Below are 25,103 nucleotides of genomic sequence, written 5' to 3'. Positions count from 1 at the left end.
GCTCGATTCTCGTCACCTTGAAAAGCTTAACTTCGATGTTAGAGCCTCATGAACTCACCATGGTTTCGTCGGAACTTGCAGCAGTAGCAGACACCTCCGACATCGTATTATGACCAAATGAGAATATGTTGTTGCCACATAAAAATATTAAAACTTATCAGAATCTGAATTCCCATTGGTGTACACGTTGATCGCTTCCAGCAAACAACCAATTAAAAGGAATTTGTTATTTAAGAAAATGGTTTTCGTTCTAGAAGAAAGCTTAGAGCGGAGCGCTTGAAGTTCCTGGCTTAATGTCAAATTTTTTTTTTTTTGTGAGCAGAAATATTTTTTCAAAGTAAATTGTCATGTATATCTTCTACTTAAGTTTTAAACTTACGAGACTTATTACGATGATGTTTGTCATTTTTCCTAATGCATAACTTTTTTTGACTGAAACTGAGTGTATGACCTTTCTGACCATACGTCCCGTATTTCTCAATTACTATTTTCTTGTGCTGTGCGTTGGACAGTTCTGTTTTTGGAGTGAAAATTCTTTAGGTTCCAACGTTCAACATACATTTGTCATTTACTATCTCATTGTAATCATTTAAAGGCGCACAACAACTTGAGGACCTTCCAGGATTAGGAGCTCTTTTACATGAGGACCCACCTTCCATTTCCTGGAACAAACCCTGTCGTTGTGTTTGGTCTCGGAAGTTTTATCTCAAGAGCACCGAATTCTCCCTCCCACTGACCCATACATAAACTAACTCATTGCTGGTTTCCAATAGGTCACCGCATTGCATCTTATCCTTCCAGTGCGTTCTAATTTCAAAAATTCTCAATGTGACCAGGAATCACCCTGTACGAGTTTTGAAGATGAAACTACAGTGTACACAAAATAAAAAATTTAAATTTTTATACGATTCCCCTCCCCGTCCTCTAACATCCCAATCAGACAATTGTTGCTCTTTCTCTTCTGACCCCAACAAACAAATTACATGTTTTTAACTGCATTATTCCCTGAGATATTTAAATTCCAAAATTGGAGACAGGTCCGGGCTTAAAAGAATTTCGCGGCACAATGCAAAAAAATTTTTGTGGGCCCCCCTCTTAAAAAAATAAAATTATCTAGCTGCTTGCTTTTATGTAGCTACTTCCCAACTTACAAACTTTTCGAGTTACGAACATAAATTTATGAATTTATAAGGAGAAATTTTTTTTCAGAACGCATTTTATATCTCATTTTTTTATCATTTCAGGAACGCGTCGATAGTCCGGATCGTAATCAAACACGATCTATTGAGAGGGAATGGCATTTAAATTAATTTCACAAAATCCATAAATCATTAATAATAATTTATGAATGATAATATATAATGTCCACCTGCTGACACTTCATCGTGGCTCGCACCATATTGAACATAAATTTTTGTCATAATTTTAAAGCACTTCATCATCTCTTTATCAAATATACATTGCAATTCGATAACTTTGATTTTTAGAATTTTTTTATTGTTGTTTTTGTTTAATTAATGTAAATTAATCGAAGTAAAGGAATCAAGTACTGGAATTCCATGGCCCCCACAAGGGTGGGGCTGACAGGCAGGATTGTCGTAATAGTATCATGAGCCCCCGAACCGAGGGATTTTTTGGAGGCACTATCTGAAAAATTCTCGAAAAATTCAACTACGTCTCGTTTTTCTGAGGCACCTCTTCTCTTGAGGCCCTTCGGTCACGGCCCGGGGGTGGGGAGGCATGCGTTAAGACGGGACTCAATAAGGTTCGCACCAGACATCCCCCTTTTTCAGTTTTGAATTTGGTAACCCTATCTGAAGACCACATAATCCGTATTTTCACTTATTTGTTCGATCATCCATATTGTCCGAATGTTTTTGTAGAAAGAAATAATTATTTTTTCTACATAAAATATCGATTATTGCAAATGTACGAATTTTGTTACCGAAATTTCAGTCTCATAAAAAAATTTTATGGTAAAAAATAACAAAGAACTTTCTCTCTCTCCCTTTTTCATCATCGCATGAGTTTCCTGAAATTTCAAGATTAGATGGCAGAACCAACAGTATATAAATCAAGCCTCCATGGAACTTATATTACTAGAGAGATTATGAGGTCAGCGGTCTCCCCCTTGGCAGTAGAACCCCTTCATATACGTGAAGCCTTCAATTCCAGAATTAATGAAAGAGATATTTCCAGAATTAATGAAAGAGATATTTCCAGAATTAATGAAAGAGATATTTCCAGAATTAATGAGATATAATTTCAGAATCAATGAAAGAAATAATTCCAGCATTAATAAAAGAAATAATTTCAGCATTAATAAAAGAAATAATTCCAGCATTAATAAAAGAAATAATTTCAGCATTAATGAAAGAAACAAATTCAGAATTGATGAAAGCAGTTATTCCAGAAGTAATGAAAGAAACAATAATTAATAAAAGAAATAATTCCAGAAATCATGAAAGAAATTATTCTCCACATTAATGAAAGAAATTATTCTCCACATTAATGAAAGAAATTATTCCACATTAATGAAAGAAATTATTCCACATTAATGAAAGAAATTATTCCACATTAATGAAATAAATAATTTAATATTTTTTCATCTTTATATACATGTGAGTTCTCTCTCTCTTTTTTATCCTTTTTTTAAATCTTTAAAACCCAATATTTTGAGACCGAATTGTAAAATGTACATTTCTATGGGCAAATTGTCAGGCAGGACCTTTGTTTTCACCGAGTCACGTGATTTCCTCGCATTTGATGTCGCTGCAGTCGCGGTGACAGGATGCTTGCTCCAGTAATATAAGCTCGAGCCTCAGAATCTCCGTCGTCTGCTTCTCTCCGGGTTACTTGTACGTGTTTTGGACGTCTTCTTGTGTCCTGAAAAAATTATTGAACTGACAGTTCGAACTTCCAGTTCTGTTTGTGAGCTTAGCTTGTAGGGAACCGAACAAACCGTCTGTCGTCTGCTCATTAAGACGTTCTTTGTTTCGGACGTCTCCTTATGTTCAAATAAAATAACCGAACTTTTAGTTTAAATTCCCAGTTCAGTTCATGAGCTTTGTTCATAAGGAACTGAGCGGAATATAGTTTTTACTTTAAACTTCATCCCCACCACATGAGTCACTTTTAAATTTGATATTAGATGGCAGCACATTATTATAAAGTGGAGTGTGGAAAAATTCACTTTTTACGATCTTCCCTGTCGTCTACTTGTGTGGAGGTCCTTTGTTTTGGATGTCTCCTTGGGTCTAGAAAAAATAACTGAACTGGAAGTTTGATCTTTCAGGTCAGTTTATAAGCTTTGTTTATAAGGATCAAAGCTGAATGAAGAATTTAGTTTTTTATACCTGAGCGCTTCGTCATCACCACATAAGGCACTTCTGATTTTGAAAGTAAATAGCAGCAAACATGAATGGCTTAAAGTATTCTAGAGTATTAAATTAATTTTAATTCCCTCAAAATCGTTGGTGCCGTTGTGAATCTCCGGCAAATGCTACCAGGCAAAAAAAAACTGCTATTGGCGGACGGCGTAACGTTTCGAGTCACCCGGTATATACGGGACTCACAACTTCCTAGACACAATATCTATAGGACGAACTGGACTAGTCGGGAAGACTGGATGCATTTATCGCACCCACGTCCTGCAACAGGGGTCGCTAGGCTGGGATCTTTGTTGGGGCCTCAGGCCAGATTTGAGACTGATCCCTTGATAAAGAATTTATGGAATGAAAAAAAACAAAAATTATATATAAGAAACTAGGCTGAAGCCTTTCAGCCCCCCACAGAGGCCGCGCGACCTGTGCAGCCACTTGGGGCTAGGAAAGGGTGCCAAATCCGAGTTGGAAGGTAAAAAAAAAATTGTTGAGCTGAGAAACGTCATCGGGGGCAACAAAAATAGATCCCGCACACACACAGGCAGAGATTCCTTTCTATTTTATGCCCCTACCCATTGGTACATCAGTACATCAAGGCCACCTTAAGATCATCGTAGGCCCGGGGCCACAACTAGAGGTTTGATCAGCTGCGTCGAGGAAGCATTTTGGCGCCCTCTTGTAATGTTGAAGCAGAGTTGGAAACAATTCAGAAAAGAAACCATAATCGGTGTTCTTAACTGGGGACGATTCTTTGGCCGTACGACCTGCGCGGCTGCATGGGGCACCGCAAGGTTCGGATCCAGGTCGATGTGTCGGGAGAAGCGAATTGTGTAAGTTCGTTGGATCGTCCCGTATTTTACGGGACAGGAACCTTTTTCCAATATTATTCGGTTCTTACGCATCACCCCCCCCCCCCGATTCCGTTCCTGAGCAAAGGCAGACATTTTCAACTACTGCGAATGGAGCAGAGGTGAATATCTTCAGCTGCGAATAGAGCAGAGGCAGAAATATTCAGCTCCGAATAGAGCTTAGGCAGAGATCTTCAGCTGCGAATGGAACGAAGGCAGGTATCTTAAACTGCGAATAAAGCCGTGGCAGAAATCTTCAGCTGCGAACGAAACGAAGGCAGGCGGATCCAGGGCGATGTGTCGCAACTTCCTGTGTAGGTGCATTGGATCACCCGTATTTCAAGGGGACAGACAAATTTCTCCCATATTATTCGGGTCTTGGGAGGGGCGATCGCTCCCCGTCTGGATCCGCACTTGAGCATTGAGGAGGAGTGCGAAATTTGAGCTGAAAAAGTAAGAAGCTTTGTCGACAAAAAAAAAAAAAAAAAACATGGGCAGGGGACACCAAAAATAGGTTCCGCACGAGTACAGATATCTTCTCGAGTCATTCCTGTTCTTAACGCATATTGGTGCATCAGACCCCATAAGCAGGGCCGCTGTGTCAGATTTTTTTTACCGGATGAAAAACCATGGATCCCATATCCTACAGCATGGCTCCTAGGCTGGGATCTCTGGTAAGCCTTCAGGCCAAACTTTTCTCTGTAGTATTTATAATGTGAGAAAATACACAAAAAATTATAATTATCTTCCCGTCACAGCTCCCCTCTAGTTGTGGCCCTCGGGAGCAGTGTGTTTTGTGACCCGAGCGTCGGATCAGAGGCGGTGGGCACCAAAATGCGTTCTTGCCCCGGCTGACTAAGCATCTAGTTGCAGTCCTGCCTACTCTTGTGGGAAGGGCCGCAACCAATGGGGATGGGCAAGCTCTCTTGAGTATTATTTACAACAAAATTATTTTAAAGGTTTGACAGTTCTGTTTTTCTCTACTTTTTTTTTGTTGTTGAAATTTTAATGCCCATTTCACAATTGTTCAGCTGGAGTCCATCGAGAACGTGTATCACTTAATACCGATTATTACGTTCTTCAACCTGTAGATCAAGTTATACCTTCGAAAATCTGAATCTTTTTGCCGTCGTTTCATTATATATGTTTCTTTTTCGTGTGCGTCTTTGTGTTATTGTCTCATTATGTTTTCTATTCGTATGCTTTTGCATGTGTGTGTACAATTAAAAAAAAAACACTGGTCTAGACTTTTGGACTGCCTTGTATTTTTACTCGGATCGTTTGCTATAAAAAAAACACACAATCGTTGTCGGTTGCCAATCTTTAATTACGAATGCAATGATTCTCGATATGAAACACCATTCTTTTAAGATAATAAACAATAACCATTACGTAACATTGATTGCAGCCTCCTCTTTCATCAAAACAATAACCCATTAACGTTACCCAATAATTTTTTTTCCCCGAGAAATTGACGAATACCTTTATTTTTCGCTTATAAAAGTAAACGATGCAGTAAAATTATATTATTCAATATTCTGCAATTCAGCTACATTGACTCTCACCAGTCAAAGATTTCCTCTCGAGTTTGTTTTGTCTGTCAAGTAAGTTACATTTAATATATTGCCATTCTAATAATTAATTTATACATTGCGTAATAATAAATCCACGAATAAGATATTCATATACTGTCTTAAATGTTTTCACAATCACAAAAAGTGTACACATTGAAATCCTTAGTTATTCAAACGGTCCCAAATCCGCCTGTAAATAAACATATGTAAATTATTGGTGTCAAATAAAATTTGAATAAGTGTCCCTGATGCACACAAATATAACATCAGTATATATCAGTAAGTATTGCATTCACATTTCATGCAACAATTCTGCGTTATTATTATTTTAGGACGGAATATATTGTATGTTTATCCCACAAATATTTATTTCTAGTAATATTTTCCATTTCTTGGAAGGCTTTCGAAGAATGAAGATAATCGTCTTGTTGAGTCTGTTGATGTTGGTGATTGCGATGATGAGCGGTAAGTATTATAATTATATTAAAAAAGCGCGTGGTATAATCGATTAACGTTGATTTTGTTTCGAATTATATTGAATATCATCTAATTTTATACTGATCCATTCTGTGCAGCATTCGGATACTTTGTGTTCTAGTTGATGAGAATCAAATTGGACGTCTTATTATTTGTCTGAAAACAAAGTGGTATGTGATGTTTTGTTTAGTTCATACAAGCTCAACCGTGGCCGTGGCCCTGGGAGTCATCTGATATTACCGCGACCCGAACATACTTTTTTAAAAATGAACAAAGTGGCGTTTTAGATCAACAAACACACTCACGGTGCAGTTCTTCATCACTCAAATGACCCGTTGAACATCCCCGACCACTTAAGTGACCCACAATATATTGACAGATCACTTGAGGGATATACGGCACAGTTTCCGAGAACTTAAGCTGTCCGCGATACGATTTCAGAACACTTAAGTGGTCTGTGGCACAGTTCCAGAGCACTCAAATGGTCCGCGGCACATTTTTCAGATCACTTTAGTGATCCATGCAATGGCCAATAGTGGTCTGCGGCACACTTCTAGTCACTTCAGAGACCCACGGTACGGTTCCAGAGCATTTAATCAGCTTGCAGCACATTTTTAGATTATTTCAAAGACCCGCGGCACAGTTACAGAGCTCTCAAGCAGCCTCAGGCTGCTTTGAGTTATGATGATCTCAAATGATGACACTCAAAACATCTGTCACAGTTATGATGACACTCAAATGATCTGTCACTTATGATGACACTCAAATGATCTGTCACTTATGATACTCAAATGATCTGTCACACTTATGACACTCAAATGATTTGAGTGACCCCGCAGCACAGTTCCAGAGCACTTAAGCAGCAACCGATAAGCCTCTTGGTTACATTTTTCAATGTTTATAAAAGAACTTTTATCAAACTTATATATTGTAATCCCGGCATTTACAAATTATTTTCTTCGAATTCCCGTTTAGGTTTTGCTGACGCAACAGATTGTGTTGCATGCCAGATATTTTGTGGTAAGCGCGCCGTGCAGAGTTGCCCGGCAAAAACATGCATTTGCTCCATAGAAAATGATCCCCTGACCACTTAGAAGTTGACACATTGAAAAAATGTCGACTATGGTACATGATTAAAAAGCATTGCAAAATATGGCATTATTTCGTGCGTGGCATTTCATTTTTTTGTCTATTTTCTCATGAGCGAAAAACAACATTTTATTTCTGGCCTCGAAAGCAAGTTCGTATCAGCGCTGTACGGATATATACGGAAAATTCACCGCCACCCAATTTTTTACGAAAGGAAAATTCACGGACAGACATACAGCCCCCCCCCCTAGGAATTCACCGAAGGGAAAATTCACGGACAACCATTCACCGTCTCGAAATTTAACGATAGGAAAATATACAACTGTGAAAATTCCCCGCCTCCCCGTTATTCACAGATAGAAAAGTTCACCGCCATGCAATTCACCACTAGAAAAATTCATTGCCACGCAATTCATCGATAGGAAAATCCACTGACAAACAGTTGCTGCCACGTAATTCACGACAGGAAAATTTACAACTGTGAAAATTCCCCGCCTCGTAATTCACGGATAGAAAAGTTCACTGACAGTCATTCACCATCCCGAAATTCACCGATAGGAAAATCCACTGACAAACATTCACCGCCTCGAAATTCACCGATAGAAAAATTCATCGAAAACAATTCACTGCCTCAAAATTCACCGATAGAAAAATTCATCGACAACAATTCACCTCCTGGCAATTGACCGATGGCATAATTCCCAGCTTTGAAAACTCACTGACATCAGAGTTTATCGCTATAGTGAGTAAGTTAGCAAGTGATTAAGAAAGGGAGTGGATATTTGAGCGAGTGAGTAACCGAATAGATGAATGAACTAGAGAAAAAATTATTAACGGTTATTATTAACGGTTATAACGGGAGGGACCGAATGAGTGAACTTATGAATGATCAAGTGATTGGATGAGTGATCGAGAGACCAGGTATGTTGGTAATTGAGCGATCGCATGAATGAATTGTGAATGGGTGAGTGACCGTATGAATGACCAAGTGAGTCAGTGCCTGTATGAGTAATTCACTCGCAGACAGAAAAATTCGAGTTTTACCCGTACATGATACGCGCACTACACGTATTTCGCATTAAAAATTAAATCAAAATATGTGTCAACAGAGAGAAATAAACGTTCATAACATTATCAGTTATGTTGGCTTTCTTCACACGTATCAACACTACAAACAAAACCAACATTACCATTCGGAATCCTGGACCATAGTTATGTTCAGTTAATCAAGTAATTAATTGACGGATTATCATATTTACCAATACGAGCTTGGGATTATGCATAATCACCGTTGAATATGATAAATTTTTGATTTATGAACAAAAATTCACAAATTAGAGTTAGGAAAAAAAAATTAGAGTGTACCCCCTCCCTGATTTTACTGTCCGCTATAGAGAGTGTCCGCAAACGGGGAGTGCAATGCATTAAAGTCCTATTCCACGGGATCAGAAAAGTGTCCGTTAACAAGAATTGCCCGCTAACGGGGAGTGTCCGTTAAGGGAGGTTCAACTGTAAAATGAATTCCACAAAATAACCACCGCGACAAATATGTGAGATCAAATACTTATTTATAGTTGTAATTGTCATATAATTTATGAGTTGAAAAATAATTTCAATCTTTGGCTTCAACAAAGAAAGTCCTTATTCTTCGTGCGAAAAATTTGAATTTTGGAAAAATTGGAATTTTTTTTTGTCAGCTTCAGATGTTTATTTTTACGGTGGGTCATGATCTGATTAGGAGGAGACCTCAGGACAGACGGGGCAACAACTTTCGTTTAAAAATTTAATGCTTCGGTAAAAAAAAATGAATATATCGAAAGAAAATACCTTTATATGCTATATTCACCAATTTGTTAATTTAAATGCTTTTTGAAGGGTGGGAACTCAAAATTCCTCTGAAAGAAAATTTTTGTGCTCCCCTCCAAAGGGGCCGTTCAAGTATTACGTCAGCAAGTTTTCAGCCATTTTTGAACCCCCCCCTCCCCTTGTCAACAAAATTTCGTTATCAGCGTATGATTCTTAACGCATATTGGTGGGATCAGAGACGTACACGGGGTAGGGGGCATAGGGGGACTCGTCACCCCCCCCCCGAGGATCAAAAATTTATTTTTTTAATTTTTTTAATGCAAAAAAATATTTTTTTTCAAAAATTGAAATCTCTGAAGAAAATACCTGTATATATTATAATTTATTTCTGTTAATTTCAATGCTTTTTGAAGGCTATGAACTCAAAATTTATCTTTAATAAATTAAGTGCGTCCCACCTTCTAAGCCGTATAATAATAAATCGCATAAATTGGCCCGCGGACCAAATATGGCCCTGGGATTATCTGATGCGGCCTGCCCTTCTCAAACCTAATTTTGTAAAAATGAACTAAGCGGTACATTTTTTTTACAGATCGCTCAAGTGACCCGTGGTACAATTCCAGAGCATTTCAGTGGCCCGTGGCACATTTTCAGATCACTTAAATGAACCCGGGACACAGTTCCAGAACACTTAAGCGATCCGTTACACATTGAGAGATCCCTTGAGTGACATGTGGCGTAATATTAGAGCACTTAAGTGGACCAGAGTGCGGTTCTACATCACTCAAGTTACCCGCGGTACATTCTCAGATTATTTAAGTGATCCGCGGCATATACTTACGGATCACTTGAGTGATGTGTGGCACAATTCCAGAACACTCAAGCGGCCCGGACACATTTGCAGATTACTTGAAGTATCTGTGGGACATTTGGAGATTAGAAAAATGGTTGTGTTGGGCACTTATCAATAGGGGAGAATATTACTTCAAGTGCCCACAAACTACCGAAATGTTTTTCTCGTTTTTGGCGTACCGAGTAAGGTGAAATTAAGAGTACTTCATATTTTCATAAAGGGTGGTTGATGACGTAAGCACATCCAAACCTCCCCCCACCCCTCAGCGTCAAAGGTAAAGTTGACTGATCTAATGTACATATGCATATATGAATTGACATCATCATCGTGCCCCCCCCCACATCCAAGTCTATCTCCGCCTATGGATGAAACACGAGAAAAAATACACCGCCAATAAACTGCTTCGACAAGCGGACACCAGTATTGTTTAGTTAGTGTGTGCCTGAGTGGCAAGATGCTTATCTACCACTGTGAAGGTTGCTGCCCCATCTCACTAATGACAGTAAATTGCAATGTAGCGATATGGCCAGAGTTGGGGTTTGGTGAAGTAGTATCGTTTAGTAAGGGGCAATTCCAGGTTGTGGTGTCACAGGGAATTTGTCTTTAAATTGAGTTATGAATAAATGGAATAGCTTACCTCAGTGGAATCGTGAATTCTACCACAATTGAGACGTTCAAAAAGAAATACGCAATCAATTGTTCACAGCAATGCGTGCGAGGTCAACGACTGCAATGTGATAGGGAATTGCAGGCTATTGTACGTAGATGGTGCATCAACCAACAAGTCCTAGAGATAGGAGGCTTCCGCACGCTGCTTGTAACGCCAGTAAGTAGTCCATTTTCCCTCAGAATATTCAGGGGGAAAAAAAAAGGAAAAAAGTACATTTGTACTAGTCATATAAAAAATGTGTGCAAGAATTAATGAAAACTTTGTGGTTGCATGGAAGCGAAATTGAATAGCATTGCAATGCTATTCATGTTGTATTAAAATTTATTTTTTGTACATCTATTTCTCACGTGACACAGTAAACACGTTAACTGTGTTGGGGTTTTTAGCTGCTCAAATTTCACAAATTTTATATATGATGGCTGGCTACTTAAAATAACATTCGAGAAGTTTAAAAAAATTGGGTTTTACATTTGGGTTTTTAAATTTGTAATTTAGCATGTTTTTCTTTCTAATTAATGCATATTCCCAATAAATTATTAATTTAATTAATACAAATCAACTTCTTTTAATTAAAATACTTGGTAATTATGTGATTTTGGGAAACCTCACGTAACAAAAGAAATTTAAGAAAAAACTGTTTTTTTATATATTTTTAAAAAATTTATTTCTGTTTGTGGTCATGGGGGGAAGGAGAAGTTCCAGATTGAATATCGAGATAAAATTTCCAAAAATTTCATTTTTGAAAAGTCAAATTAAATTTCTTTGTAAACAAAATTTAAAATACACAATGCCGAAAATGCCATTCTCTCTCTTATTAGACTTTTTGTCTTTTTTTATTAATATGATTATAGTAGTACGTAATTTGACCGTTGTTTTCAGGTGCTGGTGTAAATCTGACGGGCATCAAAACTAGAGGAGTTTGAGAAAAACCATTTTAGAGGGCTACAAAGCTGTTCTTGCATTGGGCAGTAAAACACTTAAGCCTATTCCTACTACTAGCTGACGATAAGAAATTACAGTCCAGTCTATCAACTCTATTTGACAATGCACAGCAAATTATGAAGACATGTAAGTTTTTTAGGATTGATGCTCTTTCAAGGCACTTTCACTTCAAAAAGCAGTGCAAAATGAGTAAATTACAAGATCTGATGGAAATAAATAAAAGTGAATCAGATGGTTTTACTGCGTTGTCCATCTTTTTTTTAAAGGGATTTTTTTTTTACATTTTACTGTTCAGTGCCAGTGTAATCGTTTTTGACAAATGTGAAGCATTTTAATTTCTAGCTCTTTGCTGAGCACTGCAAATATTGTTTATGTCTCTGCATGCCCTAAAAATACAGACAATTAATGCTGCAAACCTACAATAGGCCTATGTATACAACTGCTTTATAATGCAAACTGTTGTTTCACCCATACACAAAATGTACACGATAATTTTGAATGATGAATGTTAGTTACTGTCCAAGACCATGAAGTAGTGAATACAAATTTTTTTCCATTTAGACTACTCTACACTTGTTCAACCCTCAAACTATAAGCAAATTAAAAATTAATAAACCAAACGGTCCACATACACCCCCCAAATAACCTTAAAAACAATGCGATTTCTGCTTTGGCAGAAACATTAATTGCAATATACAACATTTGTAATATTTGGCAACATATCAATGATTCCCAGTTCAGTTAAAATCAATTATCCAAATTCTGTTGACAGGATTTGGTAAGAAAGTAGGACATTTTACCAAAAAATAGGACGAGTGGGAGCCCTGCAAATGTATAAAAAAAAACTAACATCAAAAATGACAGGAATGTCCGATGATACTGGACACAAGTAGTCCGTCAAATTGTTTCCAGAAATTTTACTGAACCTTGTTTAAAGTAAAAGTTAACCCTTACTGTGGGAATCCTGAGATATCTCGTCAAACTTGATCTCCTTTATTTCAGTCATCCCGAAATATCTCGAGTTCTTAACACGCTTTTATTTCCAATGTGGCAGTTATAATGCAGATCAGGAAAAATTAAAAAATCGCTTAAAGATCCATGATTAGGACAAGGGAGCTGCCAGTGCCAAAAGTTTGAGGACCACTGATTTAATGCATAATTTATATTAATTATACAATATATGTTATGCAGGACCATAACTAGGATTTTTGCTGTCCTAACCCTGCCCCCCCCCCACTAGTTCCGGTCACGATGTTACGGTATATATGGTACTTGGATCATGGCCCCCACAAGGGTCTGGCTGACAGGGCTCCAGCCCTGGGCCCCCGGGATGATTCTGTTTTTCACGCTATAAATTCACTGCAGAGGGGCCCATGAAAAGTCAGGTCTGGGGGCCCTGCTCCAGGATGTAGGGTCCTATGCATAATCACGGTAAAAGTGATGAATTTAGGGAAATTTACCAAAATGTTTGGCGACTATGCACAATTGGCTATCAGCACTGGAAAAATAGTAAAAAAATCTAAGCACCGGAAAAATTTTTTTTAGGCATAAAAAAAAAAAATTATCTGAAGAAAATGGTCAAAAATAATGTATTTTTTTTTTACTTTTTCGGAGCATAGTGACCCTCTTTCAAGTTGGCAGATGTGCTGCTACAAATTCCAAACATTTCTCAAACTCTCAATCTGTGATTTCGTAATTACACAACGAAAAAATTTGAACACCAATACCAAATTTTTAGACGCCATGGTAACCCGGCAGCTGGGAGATTTGTCCAGGCTTGGCTCCAGATTTATCGCACTTCACCCATATGCTATATTGTTTTCATTATTTTGTCTAGTATAGCTTGTAATGAGATACTAAATGTGGCGAGATGGTTTAGGGCAGTAATCTCCAACCTGTTACTCGCAAGCACAACGGCACTCCCAGAAGCATCAAGAGCGCTAAATGATTGTGTCCAATTTCGGGAGCACTTAATCAATGCTTCAATTAAACACCCTGCAAAAATTATAATTAAAATGCAGATTTCAGGCATATGTATGCCAAAGTTTCAGCCAAGGGGTGATTTTCGTTTGATGATGGGTATAAGCAGTGCTCGCAACTCAAGAAAGGTCTAAGACTCCTGGTTTAGTGGGGGGTCATTTCCCTACTGCAAATGTGATAAGATGGGGGTACGGAAGCCACAGGTATCACTAATGATTACGTATACACACGGCCACAACTGGGGGGGGGGGGCAGGCGGGTCTGGTGCCCCAGGCACTGAACCAGAAGGGGGCATCAAAAATTCACCCTTTAACTACTTCTTCTACACTATTGGAAGGGGCGCCAAAATACAGGCTTGCCCCAGATGACAAAGTACCTAGTTGCAGTCCGCTCTTATACACAAGACACAAATCGTATCATGGTCACAATACTGTATTTTTCAAAATTTTGGACAAAAAGCTATTTATATTTAGGTAATTACTACAGTGAGAAATGTTGCCATTCCCTACGGGGGTCCCACACTCGTCTCACCACGTTCACGGTTGGGAGGGAAAGGAAAATCCTCTTCAACTAGTACCCAGACACATCTAAAAGGACACAAAATAATTGATATTTCCAGATGCCATTAAAGCAATTATCATTGATTAATCAATTAAAGGTCAAAGCCACCCAAATATGGCGCAAAAGATGCCAAAATAGGCAATTCCAATTATCAGCGTCATGATTATGATTGTCGTTAAGGTTGCCATGAGCTGATTTAGAGCTTGTTGTTGGGAAGGGCGATTTTACAAATTGCTAAAAATTAGTTACTCTGAATAGGGTGATTATATGCCCCACATTTACTGAGACAGTCCGTTTTTTTCTCTGTCCCAACTTTTTCGAGTCATTCCCGTTTTTTAGTCGAAGTTTTTTCGAATTTGTTATTCAATCAAAAACATCGATACAGGTAATTTTCAATGGTTTGAGTAAATGCAATATTATCATGTAGAAGTTATGAAAATTTCATTGCCCCCATAGATCTGCACATGCATATTCCCAATCAGTGTATCATGAGACCTGACGTTAGGTTACTGGCATATTGCTAAAGGTTCAATTACGTCGGGCAAGTTTACTAGCTATTTTCCGGCGAATAAAATAGCTGGACAGCAAACCAGTTTCAACTAACACAGCAAATTTCAATTACACAGGACTAGTAAACTCGCTCACTATATATATGAGCAAGCAACTTATTTTCTTTCCCTTCCCTTTCGAGCATCCTCGTCTTTCTCCGCCACTCCCATATTGCACCCAGGAGATAACAAACACAGGGGAGTAACGAGAAAAGCAGCCCCACCCTTCAACTTTACTCGCACTAGCTGAGCAAGCAGCAAGTTTACTTGAAAATGGAATTACACAAAGTGACTTTAATAGCAGCGAGTAGCTAGTAAACTCGCCCAATTTAATTGAGCCTTTACATGGCGATAATCACAAGGTTGCCATTTTTGCCAAAAAATCATGATGATTGGCTAGTGATAATATCTGTTAATACACTTCTTTTTTACAGGAAGATAGGCTTACATTTGCACCTCAAAGTTGGGAACCACATTATCTACCTGGGCTATGGCACCCGATATATGTTCAATCATTGTGACATAAAACAAACAAAAATTTCTCATATCACAAATTATTGCGCAATTTATCGTGAATCAATTAAAAACATGTATATCTGTATCACAAAATATAAAAACAAGACGCTCTGAATTTAGTTAATCTGGCTGTTTTGATTGTCATTTCCGTTGCTCTTGTACTAATGTATTGTACTTTTTCTCCAAATCAACGACTTTGTCCTGGAGCAATTGTAACTGAACACACAAGCATTCGATCCGGTATCGCATCTCATCGAGCACATGTTTCGGAACGACGACATTTTCGCTATTGCCACTGCCGCCTTCTTTTTTCCTTGGCTGGATAAAACTTCTCTGCGCCGTTCTTCCACTCATGGTAGAAACTGACCGAGCAATGCGGTCAGACGACGAAACGCTGCCATTTCTCTTCGCTCTGATACCGACACGCACATCCGGAGATTTCGGCGATTCCCGGTTAGCTTCCGACATCATATCGCAAGTGGTACGGCTCTGGGAATTTGAGACCCAATCCCCGCCACAGTCAAAATTAGTCTTCCACACAAATATATACTGGTCTGAAGACACGGTCGAGAAGTAAGTGCCAGATTTCGAGAAGCAAACTCCGTTCACTGGAGCCGAATGCCCATGCAGAGTGTAGAAAAGTCTTGCTTCGCTCAAATTGAGGATCTTGACGCTGCAGACAGCGGAACCGGTCAGTAGGAAGTTACCCGACGGGTGGAAGTCGATGCTGTTGACTTCGGACTCGTGCAGCTGGTAGAGCTGGATGAGTTTCTTCATCCTTATGTCCCATACCTTGATCGAACCGAGTCTATCCGCAGCAGCGACTGACGTGCCCGAGGGATGGAAGGCGACGCAGTTGACACGCCCGGCCAGCTTGAGCGCTGAGAAGACGCACTGCCTCGAGTTGGTGTCCCAGACCCTGACGGTCTTGTCGTCCCCGCCGGACACGATGAGCCGGTCGTCGTGGGAGAACTCGGCGGACCTCACCCAGTTTGTGTGTTGGATGATGGAGAAGAGGAACCGCTGCGAGTCAACGGCCCAGACCTTGACGGTCTTGTCGTCGGACGCCGTCAGCAGGTACTGGCAGTCGGAGGAGAAGTCGACGCTCCTCACGCAGCTGCTGTGGGCGGTGAAGGACGTCGAACGTCCCTTGATGTCCGGGATCCACAGCCTCACGGTCTTGTCCTTGGAACACGAGCCTATCAGGTTGGCGGACGGCGCGAACTTCACCGACGTGACGCCGTCCGTGTGGCCGACGTACTTGTAGGCCCTCTTCTCCGGCATGAAATGCCACACCATGACGGTCTTGTCATCGCTGCCGGTGACCACTTGGCTGTCGCAGTAGTTGAAGTCGACGGACGTCACTCCGGAACGATGACCTCTGAAGCGCCTCTCGAGGACGGGGTCCTCCGATAACGATGACATTTTCCCCTTTTATCTCAAATCATCGAAATAATTTTCAACGAGTCGGGTTGAAATGTAAACACGGGAGATTCAAAAACTTCATTCGCGGGCGATTTTCTTCTGCTTTGCATCCTCGGCTCATGGCATTACTGAATTAAGTTTTTGGTTCTTACTAGATCCATAAACACGTTCCGTTTCTTAATACTGACCATATTTTATCGAGAAAATTACGGGACTGCCAGTTTTCGCCAAAAACATCACTAAAAAGGTGGGAAAAGTTGCCTAAATCTTGCTAGAAACACCGGAAAAGTCATAAACGACTCGAACTACTATTGGATTTGGATCAATGCTAGGGAAAAAAATGTTTTTTGCGAAGTTTTTCAATTCAACTGCCATTCCGAGTGAACTGACGATATCTTTTAGAAAAATATGAAAATAAAACAAGAAATTCATTTAACCCTAAAGCTTTTGCTGCCATCTAAGCAAGCCAAAATCAACTACATATTGTAATATGTAGTTAATTTTAGATTTCTCAGATGGCAGTAAGTTTTACTGTCAAAAGATTTGAAAACTTCGGAGTTAAGCTGGATAAAAGAGTATATTCTGGAGTATAAACAAATTCCCTGGACAGATCGTAAAGATCTCTTGGCAGGGGCGTCGGAAGTGTTTCGAACCTGTGGGTGCTCGTCTTGAGTTCCATATAGGAAATTTAGATTTCTGAATCAATTCTGTGGGTGCTCGGACCTGTTTTACAAATTTTCGTGGGTTCTCGAGCACCCACAGCACCCCCGGCTCCGACGCCGCTGCCTCTTGGGAATACGTGATGATCACATTAATAAAAAAAAAAATGAAAGAGATAATTTCAACATTAATGAAAGGTGATTCCAGAATTAATCAGAGATAATTCCAGAATTGATGAAATGAGTAATTCAAAAGTTAATGAAAGATAATTCCAGCATCAATGCAAGAATAATTCTAGAATAAATGAAAAACAATTTCAGAATTAATGAAACATAATTCTAGTCTAGAATAAATGAAAGAAATAATTTCAGTAAAAATGAAAGAAATAATTTCAGTAAAAATGAAAGAAATAATTCTAGTATTAATGAAAGGAAATAATTCCAGCCTTAATATAGAATAAATGAGACACGATTTCAGAATGAAACAAAATTCCAGAATTAATGAAACAAAATTTCAGAATTAATGAAAAACAATTTCAGAATTAATGAAACAAAATTTCAGAATTAATGAAAAACAATTTCAGAATTAATGAAACAAAATTTCAGAATTAATGAAAAACAATTTCAGAATTAATGAAAAACAATTTCAGAATTAATGAAAAACAATTTCAGAATTAATGAAACGAAGTTCCAGAATTAATGGAAGATAATTCTAGTCTAGGAAAAATAAAAAAAATAATTTCAGTAAAAATGAAAGAAATAATTCCAGCCTCAAGAAATGTTTCCAGCGTTAATGAAAGTCATAATTCCAGAATTAATGAAAGAAATAATAATTCTAGAATAAATGAAAGAAATAATAATTCTAGAATAAATGAGAAACGATTCAGAATTAATGGAAAACAATTTCAGAATTAACGAAACAAAATTCCAGAATTAATGAAACAAAATTCCAGGAGTAATGAAACAAAATTCCAAGAGTAATGAAAAACAATTTCAGAATTAATGAAACAAAATTCCAGAATTAATGAAACAAAATTCCAGAATTAATGAAACAAAATTCCAGAATTAATGAAACAAAATTCCAGGAGTAATGAAACAAAATTCCAAGAGTAATGAAAAACAATTTCAGAATTAATGAAACAAAATTCCAGAATTAATGAAACAAAATTCCAGAATTAATGAAACAAAATTCCAGGAGTAATGAAACAAAATTCCAAGAGTAATGAAAAACAATTTCAGAATTAATGAAACAAAATTCCAGAATTGATGAAAGATAATTCTAGAATCAATAAAGGAAATAGTTTCAGCGTTAATGAAAGAAATAATACTAGAATAAATGAAAAACAATTTCAGAATTAACGAAATGTTCCAGAATTAATGAAAGATAATTCTCGAATAAATAAAAGAAATTATTTCAGTAGAAGTGAAAGAAAAAAAAATTCCAGCATATTAATGAAAGGAAATAATTTCAGCATTAGGGGCCGTGCAAGTATTACGTCATCATCGATGGGGGGGGGGGTTTCCGATTTGCTGACTTTTGATGACAAGGGGGGAGGTTTGGATAATGCTTACGTCATCAACCAATCTTTATGAAAATATGAGTTAGGATTCAGAGGGGCAGAGCTGATGACGAAATTTTTATGACGGGGGGGGGGGGGGAAGGGGTCAAAAATGGCTAAAAACGTGCTTACGTAATTCTTGAACGGCCCCTTAATGAAAGAATAAAATCCAGAATTGATGAAAGAAATGTTTCCGGCGTTAATGAAAGAGATAATTCCAGAATTAATAAAGGAATACAATCCGGCATTGATGAAAAATTTATTCCAGAAATAATGAAAGAGACAATTGTAGAATTAATGAAAGAAATAATTCCAGCTTCAAGCATTAATGAAAGAAATGATTCCAAAATTGATGAAATTATTCCAGAATTGACGAAAGAAATAAATTCAGAAATAATGAATAGGAAATTGCCTGGGAGAATCTGTGTATGAAACACACTCGTCACGTGACATACACTGGTGAAATAAATTAAGAGAATTTGCATATTTTATCGAATTTCATGAAAAGAACTGAACTGAATGTAAAACCACTGCTTCTAGACAAAAATGCAAATATTGTACGCCAAATACGTAAGCGTACACGAGTGTGTAGGCGGAGCCGGTAGAGAAACAGGCTTTATAAGCGCGCGTAAGTTAAGACGCATTTCGTTCGCTAGCACCCCTCGGCGAATTTCTTGGTGTTATTTTGCAGCAATCGGTCAATTTCAAATTGTAAAGTAAAAATGAGTAACCACCAACGTTTGGATGATGGAATGAGGTGGCGAATTGTGGGGAGGCTAGAAGCAGGCCAATCTCAAGCCCAGATTTGTAGAGTTCAATTTAACGCCCAGCGTCGTGTGTATATTATGGAAACAGTTCCAGGATACCGGATCCATCGAGAGAAAGCCTGGGCAAGGTCGTCCAAGAGCCACGACGGCCAGAGAAAATCGCCATTTGTCGATTACAGCGAGGCGTAACAGGAGTGCTACAGCTTCTCAGCTCTCTCGTGACTAGTATGCAGCCACAGGAACCCGTGTATCAAGGGTGACTTCATGAGAGAGGGTTGTTTGCAAGAAGACCTGCTGTTTGCGTCCCGCTCACTTCTACGGATAGGAGAATCCATTTATCACGGTGCATAGAGATTGGAGTATGGATCAATGGGTGACCGTTCTCTTCACTGATGAGTCCCGGTTCAGCCTAAGCACCGATTCTCGCCGTACATTCATATGGAGAGAACCAGGGACCCGCTACCTACCCTCCAATGTCCGCGAAATCGACCATTATGGCGGAGGAGGTTTAAGGGTCTGGGCAGGCATCATGTTGGATGGCCGCACACCTCTCCATGTCTTTGAAAGAGGCACTGTGACTGGTGTGAGGTATGGGAATGAGGTCTTGGAGCCCTATGTCCGCCTTTTCAGGGGTGCAGTTGGCCCTGAGTTCATTTTAATGGACGATAACGCGAGGCCACATAGAGCTCTTCTGCTCGACGATTTTCTAGAGAGTGATCGTATTCATCGGATGGATTGGCCAGCCAGATCTCCAGACCTTAACCCTATAGAACATGTCTGGGGCGCTCTGGGGAGGGCAATTGCAACTCGCAACCCCCCTCGCAACCATCTAGGGAATGAAAACAGCGTTGCTGAACGAGTGGGACCAATTGCCACAGGAAATGATAAACTGCCTCATTTCAAGTATGAAATCACGCTGCGAGACCTGTATATCTGTAAGAGGGGACCATACCCCCCATTAACCCATTTTTTTGTTTATTCTGCAACAGCTGTTTCATACCTTCCGACTCCAACGAGTGCTACGCACGATCATGCGTGTGTGTATTATACAATTATTGAATGGTTATTTGTTTTGTATTGTATCAATGTATGTACCTATCAAATGTCATTAAAATCGGTACAGTAGTTCTAGAGATAATCGACCAAGTCTGCAAATTCTCTTAATTTCTTACACCAGTGTAACTTGTATAAAAGAGCTGTGCAAAATCGATTTTTTTTTTTGTTATTTTATCGCAATGAACATTGCATTTCAAGTCATCCTGTATTGTTACCTCTAAGTATTCGTATCCATACACTCACCTTTGGACTCTTATTAAAATTGCAATTGTGACGTTGATATAGATTATTTTGTGCCTGTCGATTATCTGGACAACCATTGGCGCGCTTTTTTTTTCCCAGCTGGCCTTTTTTTTAGAGAGAGTTTGTTATATTCATCGATGTGGTACCCTGCATCAACGTGATCAGTAGGGCTCGGATTTATATGCCCTAAAGATGAAACATCATTGCTGACAGGTTAAAAAAACCTGAATTTACCGATCAGAAATGACGTTTCATATTTAGGGACATGAAAATCCGAGCCCTTATTATCAGAAACCCTTACATGAGGCCTGACCGCGAATTGAATACGCGGACGGGCCGCTATATTTGTTGACATAAGAAAGTTTGGACGGCTTTGACCAGAGGTAAAATAAATACTCTGGATCACGAAATTTGCTGCCATCTATGGGTTTAGGAATAGTGCAAATTGATAATTTATCGTTTGCTTTCTGAATAATAGACGCCAGCACGAGTCCTATTTTTGAGTTAATGAAGGTCTAAAATTTCTGGATAGATGGCAGCAAGAGCTGCATCTATCCAGGAATTTGAGAACTTCATTGATGAATCACGGCAACAAGAGCTGCAGTATTCCGACGTGGAAAACAGATGGTAGCACCAGCATAAACACTAACAAGCACAACTCTGACAACATAAATACGCTGGGGGCCGGGTTGCACAACCTTCGTCCCGAGCATTTGGCCCGCCAAGGTGTTCTGGTAGAGAAAAGTATCAACACACGCCACGATAAATACCTAGGCCGACATTATTTCCTTCATAAAAAGTACAGGAAATTGGGATCAATAAGAGGCATCACGAATTATCGCCAAAAAATTGTCGGAGCCACTTGAGTGAACTGCGAATATGCCGCGGGCCGCTTGAACGATCCGTAAGTATTCTGTGACTAGCTCATTGATCTGGCTACTCGAGTAACCTGGAAATGTGTCACCAGCCACTCAAGTAATCTGCAAATGTACCCCGAACCTCTTAAGTGAACTGGAGGTGTATCGCGGGTCACTCAAGCAATCTGGAAATGTGCTTGGGGGGGGGGGGGGGGGGAGGTCGCTTAAGTGTCCTGGATACGTGCCGTTGGTGGCTTAAATCTGGGAATGCACCGGGAGCCACAGAAGTGATCTTTCGTGGACGGCTTGAGTTTCTAGTTTGTTCGTCGCGGGCCACACCGCATGACTACAAGGGCCAAACAAGGCCCAACGGGACATGGATGTGGCATGAATGGAAGAGGAGGCGCATAAGCTCCGGTCCGCAGGATCTCCCCTTTAAAAGCCTCACCACAGAGAGCAACAGTCCTACAAACAGTACAAGTATTCAGACATTATACTTCACTTCTGAAACCATAGATGGCAGCACTGAAAACCATACACAACATTAGATACACAATCAGACTGTTTGGTGCACACACACTTACGTCACAACTCAATAGGTAGTAAATTGCCCTTGGCGATAGAAACGAAAAAAAAAGGCCAAATGTCGAGACACAGCTGTGGTGGTGGAGGGGTCTAGGTCAATTCGTCGCGATCAACTTGTCGCACGACAATTCGTCGCAATCAATTTGTCGCAGCGTCAATTCGTCGTGCTACAAACTCGTCGCGGTACAAATTTGTCGCAGAGTCAGTTCGTCGCGGTACAAATTTGTCGCAGAGTCAGTTCGTCGCGGTGAAAATTTGTCGCAGACTCATTTCGTCGCGGTACAAATTTGTCGCAGAGTCAGTTCGTCGCGGTACAAATTTGTCGCAGAGTCAGTTCGTCGCGGTGAAAATTTGTCGCAGACTCATTTCGTCGCGGTACAAATTTGTCGCAGAGTCAGTTCGTCGCGGTACAAATTTGTCGCAGAATCAGTTCGTCGCGGTACGAATTTGTCGCAGAATCAGTTCGTCGCGGTACAAATTTGTCGCAGAGTCAGTACGCCGATCAAATAAATTTTCAAAATTAAATTTTCACCGTATAAGCCGCACTCCCGCTTTCTGGCGGGATCTCCATTTCTCGCAGCGAGGGGCGTTGGGCGAACACACCAAGATGATAAATTACGATAAAATAAATTTTCAAAATTAAATTTTCACCGTATAAGCCGCACTCCCGCTTTCTGGCGGGATCTCCATTTCTCGCAGCGAGGGGCGTTGGGCGAACACACCAAGATGATAAATTACGATAAAATAAATTTTCAAAATTAAATTTTCACCGTATAAGCCGCACTCCCGCTTTCTGGCGGGATCTCCATTTCTCGCAGCGAGGGGCGTTGGGCGAACACACCAAGATGATAAATTACGATAAAATAAATTTTCAAAATTAAATTTTCACCGTATAAGCCGCACTCCCGCTTTCTGGCGGGATCTCCATTTCTCACAGCGAGTGGCGTTGGGCGAACACACCAAGATGATAAATTACGATAAAATAAATTTTCAAAATTAAATTTTCACCGTATAAGCCGCACTCCCGCTTTCTGGCGGGATCTCCATTTCTCGCAGCGAGGGGTGTTGCGGGAACACACCAAGATGATAAATTAGGATCAATGCCCATCCCAAAGCACAATTTGCCTAAGGGGTCATTCAAGTATTACGTCAGGATCGGGGAGGGAGTTTCGGATTTGTTGACTTTTGATGGCGGGGGGGGGGGGGGGGGTTGAAGGTCGCTTACGTCATCAACCACCCCTTTTTGAAGATATGAAATATTCTAAGCTTCTGGTGAAATTTTGCTGACGGGGGAGGGGATGGGGGTCAGTGTTTTGCTGATTTTTGCTGACAAGGGGGAGGGGGTCAAAAATGGCTGAAAATCTGCTCACGTAATACTTGAATGGCCCTAATTCACTATTGAATATGTATCTGCCATGTAGGGAATACATCTTTGAGGAATTTTTTACCGACAATATATCTAAGGCTAGCATTACACTATGAAAGTGTTCTAAAAGTCCTTTTATAAAACTTGAAAAATTCAACCAATAAGATTATCGGTTGCATTTGCTCGAATGTAACCTATGAACTTTATTGGTTGGATTTTTTGAGTTTTTAACTTGAGCAACTTATCCGGTGCAAATTAAATTTTGAAAATGTATGTGATCGCAATTTATCATCTCGGTGTGCGCCCCAACTCCCCTCGCTACGAGTAATGCAAATCTCGAGAGAAAGCGACAAGTGTGGCTTATCCGGTGAAAATGAAATATTAATTAAATTAAATTATTAATTATTTCAGGTTCTTGTGGAGATACTGTAGTGGTTAATGTTGGTGGGAGTCTCGATTCCACATGGGACAGATACAAGTTTACACTTAAAGACAGCCTCCGCTGTACTGTAATTTGGGGAATATCATAAACACCGACATTTTTTTACAGAATTTTAAAATTTTATCATAGAAAAAATGATTTTTTTAACATTTACAATAATTAAATAATAAAACATTAATATCAATTGTAATTTTAATTTCGATGTAATTTCGATGATTTTTTTCGAAATGACAAAAAAAAAAATTTAGTAAACTGTGTGCATTTCTTGATGGAAAAAAACTTTTCTTCATGTTTATTTTTTCACGTATGAGACAAAAAAACCTACATACAGATCGCGTGACGAGTTGACTCTGCGATAAATTGACGTCCCGACGAATTGGTTACACGACAAATTGTCACTGCGACGAATTTGTACCGCGACGAATTGGCTCTGCGACGAATTTGTACCGCGACGAATTGGCTCTGCGACGAATTTGTACCGCGACGAATTTGTATCGCGACGAATTTGTACCGCGACGAATTTGTATCGCGACGAATTTGTATCGCGACGAATTGGCTCTGCGACGAATTTGTACCGCGACGAATTGGCACTGCGACAAATTGATGCGCGACGAGTTGAGCGCGACAAGTTGATTGCGACAAATTGACCGGCTACGGTGGTGGAGTGGTCATAGTGACGGACATCGTCACTGTGGTGGTCTGCGGAAGTTGGTTTACTGTGGTTCCCAACTTTAAGGAGCCATTTTCTTTCCCCCCCCCTCACACGTTAAAAACTATCACCACAGAGAGCCAGAGAGCAACAGGCCTACAACGGTACAAATATTCAATTATTACTTTTCATCACTCACTTCATTTCTGAACCATAGATGGCAGAGCTGAGAAATCAGACACAACACT

The 25,103-nt window shown here is 39.5% G+C and overlaps 2 protein-coding genes and 1 long non-coding RNA gene across 3 annotated transcripts in view; 1 reads left to right on the top strand and 2 right to left on the bottom strand.

Moving 5' to 3' along the window:
* Nucleotides 1–121, bottom strand: part of Tip60 (Histone acetyltransferase Tip60) — a 40,110-nt gene extending 39,989 nt beyond the window's left edge. The window contains exon 1 of the mRNA XM_089245931.1: nucleotides 59–121. Within this exon, the coding sequence (XP_089102057.1) occupies nucleotides 59–103 (45 nt within the window). The 5' untranslated portion in view covers nucleotides 104–121. The remainder of the gene's footprint in view (nucleotides 1–58) is intronic.
* A 5,639-nt stretch (nucleotides 122–5,760) lies between these two features.
* On the top strand, nucleotides 5,761–7,443 carry LOC149074970 (uncharacterized). The gene is made up of 3 exons (XR_016194315.1): nucleotides 5,761–5,835; nucleotides 6,182–6,270; nucleotides 7,258–7,443. It is a non-coding gene; the product is annotated as an uncharacterized LOC149074970 (long non-coding RNA).
* A 7,567-nt stretch (nucleotides 7,444–15,010) lies between these two features.
* Nucleotides 15,011–16,793, bottom strand: LOC149074969 (uncharacterized). Its single transcript, XM_089245930.1, has one exon. The coding sequence runs from the start codon at nucleotides 16,670–16,672 to the stop codon at nucleotides 15,389–15,391; it is 1,284 nt and encodes a 427-aa protein (XP_089102056.1). The 5' UTR covers nucleotides 16,673–16,793; the 3' UTR covers nucleotides 15,011–15,388.
* Between the last annotated feature and the right edge of the window lie 8,310 nt (nucleotides 16,794–25,103).

This window comes from Pholcus phalangioides, unplaced genomic scaffold, assembly GCF_987345545.1.
Source record: "Pholcus phalangioides strain wild (caught in Gottingen) unplaced genomic scaffold, Ppha-v1.0 ptg000016l_1, whole genome shotgun sequence".
NCBI classification, from domain to species: Eukaryota; Metazoa; Arthropoda; class Arachnida; order Araneae; family Pholcidae; genus Pholcus; species Pholcus phalangioides.
Note: the sequence above shows the minus strand (reverse complement) of the source record. Positions and strands in the feature narration are given on the sequence as shown.